Genomic DNA, 9,034 nt, shown 5'->3' with positions numbered 1-9,034 from the left:
AGTGACTGTAACACAAACTCAAACTGGAGGGACCGAAACAACAACAGATAAGTGAAAAGGGAAAGAACAAAAAGACTGCGAAAAAGCTACTGAATGCAAATGGGAAGGTGAAACTTGCAAAGATTCCTGTTTTCTCGTAAATAAGAAATTGGCTTTGATGGCTGATAATTTTATGAGTATGGTAGAATTTTAGAATTTTAATGATTTTAGAGTTATAAGGATTTTTTGCACAATTTCATAAAAGCTATGAAAATATGAAAAATTAGTAAAATGTGACGTATTATTATACTTTTTGACGAAAATGTGCGATTACGAAAATTCATAAAAATATGAAAAACTTTAAAATCTTAAACGTTTTGTAAAATGAATATGATAGTGGAATACGTCTGTAAATTAGTGGGGTCAAATTGTTTGAAGGAAGAGCACTATTCTCATTTTATTTATTTAATTTATTTTACTTATTATACTTATACATGTTAGTGCTATAACAATTTTTAAACAGTAATGGCAAGGATAATGATATGTTGTAACTGTGTATATACTAATATTATTATGAGAGCATTGGTCATAGGCAAATGAAAAAGAAAAATAGAAGCACTCACGAGAATCGAAGTTGTGCAATTAAAGTGAGAGTGTGATAGAGGGAGATGGATATGCGAATCTTTAAATACAAATATGGCAATGGCCATCATTATACTCATGGAGATGATTGCATGGACAATCGGAGAGAGGTGCAGTCAAGTGTAAACAACAAATGAATTAGTCACGTATCATGCAGAAGTAGCAATAGACTATGAAAGAGAAGGGCCACAAAAAATTACAGAATAAGAGAAGGCGTAAAGCTTTTTACAAGACCTTTCTGCCGAATTTAACTCAAAATTTATAGGTAATACACCAGAGATGGCAGCAACTATATTTATTAATTTGATTGTATATTCCATTTTTTATATGTGAAGAACAGAAAGGAGATGCGAATTAAAAAAATTGAGTATGAAATAATAGTAAATTCTTATTCTCATTAGGAACATTAATAATAGTAACATTTTCGAAAAACAATATGACGTTTTATTTGGATGAAGATTTGAAGACTGAGACCACTATTGAATTACTGTAAAAAAAAGAATATAAATTAGTACGTGGAAAATGCTTAAAATAGATCGGGTACGTTCCGTTAAAAGAGCTTTTTATGAGATGACAAAAGTTTTTAATGATGCCCCCAATTTTTTATTTGTATAATGATCAGACCTTAAGAGTTGTCGTTGTTGAAAAACCAACTGCAAGGATTAATAAAGAAAAGCAAAGAAAAACTTCTTTCCTAACCCAATTTTTAATTCTTAAGCGTCGATGAAATACAGTCACACATGATGGAGAAGCAGCAAAAGCTCATTTGTGTCCCGGAGAAACGCTAGGGCTTCCTTTTTGTCACTCCGACATTCGATACAAAGCTTCCAGAAAATAAAAGAAATTAACAACCCTAAGATTTGAATTTTCAGGCATAGAAATCTGTTGGCTATCTCGAGGATTTGAAGGACTGGAATTACACTACCGTAGATACAATTGAAAGAGAACAATATGGGATGGATTTATAAGTATGATTTCATAAAGAGAACTAGGTGTTTTTGTGCAAACACTCACACGAAAATTACCAGACCTGGACATTTTATATTTAATTTAGAATTTACATCAAACTTTGCGGACACAACCACTCGTCGGAGACACAAACAGTAGAAAGAAACAAAGCTAAGCTTCAAGCTACAGCGAAGCATTTACATGATGCAAACCAACCCACTGCCGTTATTTGTTACGCTACTCGCGGCCAAAAGCGTGTCTTGTACACCTGGCGACGGGATCAAATATACTGCATGGACAGGTGCATGCCAGTTGGCGGCAGAACTCGAAAAGATACAACAAAAAGCATCCGCAATTGTAAAAGGTGACCCGACAACTGCACACGATGAGCTAAAGCAGTTATACAAAGCAAAAATAATAATAGAAAAAACTGGTGACGGCTCACAGAGCACAGAGCAGACAGCCCTTCTATCGTATTACACTCACCGGGTGCAACATGCGTTGGCCGAGCTTTCAGGGCACCCGGCACAGAAACAGCTAACAGCAATCCGAGATGCGGCACAAGCGCACGCGGCCATAGCAGAATTCGTGACATTAACGAGCCAGAGCGCCGGCAGCACTACACACTCTTTCCTCGAGGGGAAAAGACGGGGGCAATGCATTCAGAAAGCACGACACCGCCCTCTCAACCGACGCGCCGGGATGTGTGCTCGAAACGGCCGGGTTAACAGCGGCGGAACCGACAGTTACAGGATTTGATGCAGCCGGCTATCAGGGCGCCATCAAAAGCGACGACACCGACATCGCTGCCAGCGGCGGCAGCAGCGTCTGCTCTCTGACCAAAGCGAAGGCCACGAACAATATGCTAAATGCAGACACAGGACACACCATCGGAGGAACGCCAAAGTTTGCGGCGGGCATTTTCTATCTTGACGACAGCGGCATGAAGCTAAAGGGAACAGCCAAAATAGCGACCGCAGCAGATGCAGAGCCTCTACTTCATGCAGCTTATCAGGCATACTTGGCAACAAATAAGAAACCCCAAAAGTATGAGTTCAAAGACGAACTTAAACTGAAAAACGACCAAACTTTCGTATCTCTCTACAGGTCAATAGTTTTGAAGGAGAAGAACGATTCGCGAGCTCCTGAACCCGCTGTTAAACAGAAAGTAGAAGCAATGCTTGGAGGTAGCACAGTCATATCCGAAAAATACGACGGCAGTAAAACGAAAGAGCAAGTCCAAGACCCTGACGCCGATAAAGGGAAGGAAATAGCGCTAAGTGGCATCAGAAGTCTAGAAACATTGCAGAAAGTCTTGGCTTACTACAAGAACCGAAATATACAAAAGTTAAAACTACATATCACAAATTTAGACAACAAAGCAAACCAACAAACCACAAAAATAAGCGAAACAGACTCAACTTGTGAAGTGAAAAGGGTATACAAGTGCGAAAAGCCATGCAAACTGATTGTTGATGAACGCGGAAAAAAGAAGTGCAAATTGGATAAGGAATCCAAACAAAAAGCAGGAGAAGAGGCAAAAAACCAAGCAGGGGAAAATGGCAAAATTGACTCAGATAGGTGTACCAAGCACACTAAAAAAGAATTCGAACCGGAAAACAAGGATGTAAAATCATGTGAAAGAGCGGTTTGTAGTTGGATTGAAGGCGAGTTCAAGGATTACAGTTTCCTAGTCAAAAAGAAATTGACTCTGATGACTGCTGCTTTTGTGAGTTTGGTAGACTGTTTAGTATTTTCCCTCAATGTTATAACATATGCGAAAAATTATGAAATTTTCTGTTTTGAGAGATTTTGCTAATATTTATCAAGATTTGATATATTTTGACAATTTTTGTCAAATCATTGCAGGCAGCTTAAAATTTAAAATATTGAATATTTGAAATTATAGTAAAATGTGTATGAAAGTGTCCTGTAGTTTCAAATTAGTATAGTCATAGAAAATTAAAAATAAATTATATTCTAATTTGATTAGTTTTATATATTTTGTCGACTTTATGGGCAATAAGAGTAATTTAGGGTTACGAAAATAATAATAGTAGTGAAAATAATGTTACGTGTTGTGTGTTGTAAGTGTGCATATACTAATATTATTATAATTCAAGTTGTGTTGAAAACAAAGGATAATCCAAATAAAATAACTTGTAAAAATGGAACTGGCCGATGGGAGTCAGCCGTTGAGTGTGACAGGGAGTGCAAGTTGGTTATTGTAAAGAATATTGTTTTTAAAGAAAACGGTGAAAGTCAAAAATAGAAAGATGGAGATGGAATATGCGGAGTTTCAAACATAAATATGATGATGATTATCATTATACTTATGGAGGTAATCTAAGAGGACTATTATAGAAAGAGACAGGCTCCTGTGTACAAGCTGATTACTGTGTCTACACTATACCCATAGACAGTAACAGAACATTAAAAAGAAGGACCTAAAATATGGAATGAAATAACTGGATGCGCTGCAGCAGACCAAAAAATTGATGTATCAGTTTGAAAAGTAGGATTCCGTATTTTACTCAAAAGTGGATAGGTGCTACAGCTGAGATACTTTCAGCTGTGGTTCTTAATCTGATACGATTCCTAATACTTGGCCGACGAGATGGACCAGAAGAACAAGATGATCAAAGGCAGTGGATCAGTGTGAGGTGATGTTAGAGTCTGTTTCTCATTAAAAATAGTAATAATCCCGAACATTTGTTGGAAACAATAGAATATGTTATGGACGGAAGCTTACAAATAGGATTAACAATGGTTTTCCGTGAAAGGAAAAAATAATTAGTATATTGAACCTGCTTAAAGAACCGGTGTATGATTATATTAAAGACCTTTGTAAGAAGTACAGAAAGTTGCAAATAATACAACTTAATTATGCATTTGTACACTGGAAAGACATTAAGAGCTTTCAATGAAAGAGTAATTCTTTTAAAATTGTCGCTGATACAAAGCTAACCTAACGTATCGTATTAATAAAAGAAAGTTTGCAAAGAAGGCACTTTATGTTTCCAAATTTCGAGTCTCTTCCAGCTGTGCAACACGCCAAAACCATACAATCAATTTTATTATCTAAACGTCTATCGGGTCAACGAAAAAAAAGCAGCTTTACCTGGTAATACATAGTAAAAGCAAAACCTGAAACTCACTAGTCAATAGAAGAGAGTGAGAACCATAAATTTTAAATGTTTTAGATATCGAAAGTTTTCAATGATTTATAGAGATAGGGGACTGAAATGCAGCTTCATATACGACAATTCGATATATGATGGATAAAGACGGGTTGAAATTCTATAAATAGAGGAAGCTTGAAATTTGGTTTACAGAAGAAAGCGGCACCCCTCAAAAATTGGCGGCATTGCGCAAAGCAGCCTATAAAAGGGAGTGCACAAGCAGTATTGCCCTCAACAAGGAAACCATTTAAAGACACAGCGAGTGAAAATCACAAGCAATCTATTAAGAGCAACTAACTACGAATTTGAACACAGAAAATAAACCAAAAGGAAGCAAGCCGATAAAAATACAACTAAGTGGTAAACTACCGCACATTAACTGTCCTAAGGAGGGAAGAATCAACTTAACTAGTTTCTAAAGCAGTGCTTAGAAACATTGCCATTGGAGGCAGATATTTCCGCAGGAGGGGCCGGGCACAAGCTGCGTGGCTGAGAGTGTCGCAAATAGAGGGGGGGGTGGAGAGAGAGCAAACCACACAGCAGTAAGTTATTCTTCTAACTTTTCGCGGCCCTACGAGAAGCCAAGAATAATGTAAGCCGCACAACCAAGCAGGCGGTTGCAGAAACAAAGCAACCTGCGGTGTCATCCACACCTTTGCGTTTCCAACTCTAGGTCTTTACGCTAGGGGACAAAAAGAGACAATCCAAGCTTCGAAAACCCAAAGGGGGAAAAAACTAAAAAATCAAAGGTGAAAACCACTCACGGCTAACACAAGCAAAGAACCAGCTATATTCAAAGGCTCCAGGAAACAGTAAACGAAACAGCGATGTCTACAGTCTTATTAGCCACGGCACTGGCAGCAATAATTTTACGAGAGAAAGCCGACGGCACAAAAGGAAACGGCCTGAAGCAGAGCGCGTGGCAGCCACTCTGTAAAATATCAGAAGAACTGAACAAAGTAGGACCTAACGCGGCGGCACGCTTAAGCAAGATCGCAACCACGGCCGAAGACCAAAGCAATACGGCGGACAGGCTGACGGCTTTTGCTATGCTGACGCCAGACGTCAACGAAGCGAAAAAAGCTGTAGCATTAGCCGGCCTCTTCAGGCAGCTGGCCGCTGAGAACCTACAATCGCTCAGCGGTCAGCGAGCAACGAAAACGGCCATCAGCGCCGTAGTGGAAAACAGCTACAACAAAGGACGAATAGATGAAGCACTAACCCTACTGAGCCTAGCAAAAAACGGAGGGAACGGATGTCTAGTGCAAGCAAGCGACAATAACGTAGCAACAGTGGCCGGTAACGCAATAGGCGGCGTACAGTGCAGCCGAAAACTGACGCCACCGGCAACAACAGGCTACGCCGCCTACGACGGCATCATCGGCCCTGAGGGGTGGCTGACAGCGCACGCGACAACTGGCAACACAGACCTATCCGACACTACGGGGAATAAACAGTGCGTACCACTAAAGACACACACCAACGGCTTAGCGGCCGGCGACATAGGCGCGGAACTGCCACTAGCTCACGGACTGCTAACAGTTATCAATAGCGACAGCGGGATCAAAACAGAAACAGTCACAAAAGGCGAAACTACAAGAACCACCAGAGGCAACCAATGGCAATCAGCTTACCATGGCCTAAAGAAAATAGAAGCACTAGAGAGTGCTATAGCGACTAATGCAACAGAGAATGCAGAAAACCAGGGTGCACTCCAAGAGGTCATCAACCGCGCAGACACCAATAAGGACGAACTACCGGCCAGCAAACCTGCAAACTTGGTACTAACTTTATTCCCAAAACCAGCACACGACAACATAGCAAAATTTATAGGCGCGGTAGAAGAAACAAAACTAACAACCAAAATAGCAGGCATCAAACCGGAAACAAAGCTCAGAGACGTTCTGCCGGGGACGCAAATAAGCGCGCTAACAGCCGCTCTACTGCTACAGATGCGACAAAATATTTAAAACCTGAAAAAGCAACAAAATAACAACGCCAGAGCAGACAACCATGCAAATGCAGACATTTGCGCTAAAATTGATGACCGAAAAGCATGCGAAGACAAACCTTATTGCAGTTATAACGAAACAGAAACCGACACAAATAAAAAGTGCCAATTCAATGAAACAAAGGCCTCTAAAAGTGGAGTACCTGTAGCCCAAGCTCAAACTACAGGAACAGAAACAACAACTGATAAGTGTAAAGATAAGAAAAAGGATGACTGAAAGGCTCCTGAATGCAAATGGGAGGGCGAAACTTGCAAAGATTCTAGTTTTCTCGCAAGTAAGGAATATGCTCTGAGTGTGGTTGCTGCTTTTGTTAGTTTGCTATTATTTTACAATTTTAAAGATTTTATGAAATTTATAAAATATATAAAAAGTTTTTAATTTGAGATAATTTGTTGAATATAATATAATTTATCACTTTGCAATAAAAATTTGAAATTATTAAAAAATCTAAAATATGAAAATTTTTTATCAAAGCAAAATATGGGTGCAAAGTATTAAAGTAATACGGTATCAAAAATAAGTACCATTCAAAGTTTTTCTAATATAACATATTTTTTAATTTTATAGATTTTAGTTACGTTTGTAATAATAAGAGCAGTAATGATAATAATGATGATGATGATAATGATAAGATAAGAGCAGTAATGATAATGATGATAATAATAGGAAAGAGTGTTGTGAGTGTGTATATACGAATATTAAAGGGACGGTGCCGGGCTCGGCGTCAAACCGGCTAATTGTCACGGCACACCACTGCTTCGCACCGCGTTGCTCTCCCGTGTGACGTTTCTCCTAAATTTCTAACGACCACAAGCTTTGCGCGAGTAAGCCTAGAACAGCGAGCAATGCTAAAACGAAGTGCGCTCGTCTTTCTTTGGCTGGCCACAGAATTCCTTCAAATAGTTGGCAACAATGAAGCGTTCAAAGAAGCCGCGGGAGCCAAGTTTTGTACGCTTTCAAAAAGCCAAAAGGCGGTTTCGAAAGAAGTTGCAGGAGGTCTCGTCAACAACATCGATGTACTCACCAGGCTCAAAGGCTTTGGGACCAAGCTTTCGCTACTTTTAGCGGTTGAAAGCCATTTCACCGACGCGACAGCCTTGTTACTTCACGTCAACAACATGCTAACAGAGGCCGTAACGCTTTTGTTGCGTGAAATGGCCGCACTGGCGGTAAATGGTGCGGCGCAAGTAGCCTATGCAGCTGGGCGTATAGACGAAGTAGGCACGTTATTGATACAAACGGAGCACGACGGCACAGGAAGAAATACATGCATCGAGGCGACCTGTGGCAACACACTAAACCCGACGACTAAACAGGCTTGTCGCTCGACGGAGTTCAAGGACACGGAGCAGGCAACGAACGCGATAGCACCAGCAGCGGCATCAGAAGTACCGGACAACGGTGAACTCAAAGGGACCGCCAAGGCGTGCGTGATAACCAAAGACAACGGCGGAGGCCTAGTATGTGACACGAATACTTTCGACCTGAAGCTCATAGACGGCTACTACACGCGCACAAAAACACAGCAGTGGGGCAACAACGAACGCATAAAAACAGTAGAAGACTCAGCAGCCCTGAAGCTCGCGAAAGAAGTAGCTTCAGCTTTAAAGGATTTGCTGGAGAAGCCTCAACTAGGAGGCATTCCGAGCGACGAACAAACCCTCACCGCATTTATCAACAACCCAAATATACAGGAGAAGATAGCGCAATCATTGAAAGAAACCAAACAGCTATCAGAAACTGCGGGCGCCACAGAACTAGCGGCAAAGATAAACACGATTTTCGGCAACCCACTCGCCAAAGGGACTCGGCCATTTGCTGCTGAAGTGGCGCACAAACAGTTTCAAAGTTGAAGCCGGAGCGGAACACAACAAATTGAGCTTATTCCAGCTAACACCTAAGCAGGCAGTACAGCTAACGGCGACAAAGGTAGCTGCCTTAGAAGCAGAAGCAAAAAAACCGGCAAAAGTTGAATGCCCAAACCTTTCAAACGGTAGAGAACAGTGCAATGCAATCGATAAACAAGATAAATGTGACGAGAATCCACAATGTACATGGCACAAAACAGTCAAGGATGGAGACAAAAATTGCCAATATAATGAAACAAAAGCTAAAGAAAAGGGAGTGACTGTAACACAAACTCAAACTGGAGGGAGTGAAACGACAACAGATAAATGCAAAGATAAGAAAAAGGATGACTGCAAAAATCCGGATTGAAAATGGGAGAATAATGCTTGCAAGGATTCCAGTTTTCTCCTAAACAAAAAATTT

The 9,034-nt window shown here is 40.4% G+C and overlaps 2 protein-coding genes and 1 pseudogene across 3 annotated transcripts; all 3 read left to right on the top strand.

Annotated features, from left to right (window-relative positions):
- Window positions 1–2,431: 2,431 nt before the first annotated feature.
- On the top strand, window positions 2,432–3,388 carry TEOVI_000154600 (Trypanosome variant surface glycoprotein (A-type)/Trypanosome variant surface glycoprotein C-terminal domain containing protein, putative; the record flags this gene model as incomplete). The annotated part of the gene is made up of 1 exon (XM_067224761.1): window positions 2,432–3,388. One exon carries the CDS (start codon window positions 2,432–2,434, stop codon window positions 3,386–3,388), a length of 957 nt encoding a protein of 318 aa, XP_067080862.1.
- A 2,172-nt stretch (window positions 3,389–5,560) lies between these two features.
- TEOVI_000154500:pseudogene lies at window positions 5,561–7,084 on the top strand (annotated as a pseudogene). Its single transcript has one exon. A coding segment is annotated over exon 1 (1,524 nt).
- A 524-nt stretch (window positions 7,085–7,608) lies between these two features.
- TEOVI_000154400 (Trypanosome variant surface glycoprotein (A-type), putative) lies at window positions 7,609–8,616 on the top strand (the record flags this gene model as incomplete). The annotated part of the gene is made up of 1 exon (XM_067224760.1): window positions 7,609–8,616. One exon carries the CDS (start codon window positions 7,609–7,611, stop codon window positions 8,614–8,616), a length of 1,008 nt encoding a protein of 335 aa, XP_067080861.1.
- Between the last annotated feature and the right edge of the window lie 418 nt (window positions 8,617–9,034).

The sequence above is a fragment of the Trypanosoma equiperdum genome (assembly GCF_001457755.1).
Source record: "Trypanosoma equiperdum strain OVI genome assembly, contig: ctg_377, whole genome shotgun sequence".
In the NCBI taxonomy this organism is placed as follows: Eukaryota; Euglenozoa; class Kinetoplastea; order Trypanosomatida; family Trypanosomatidae; genus Trypanosoma; species Trypanosoma equiperdum.
Note: the sequence above shows the minus strand (reverse complement) of the source record. Positions and strands in the feature narration are given on the sequence as shown.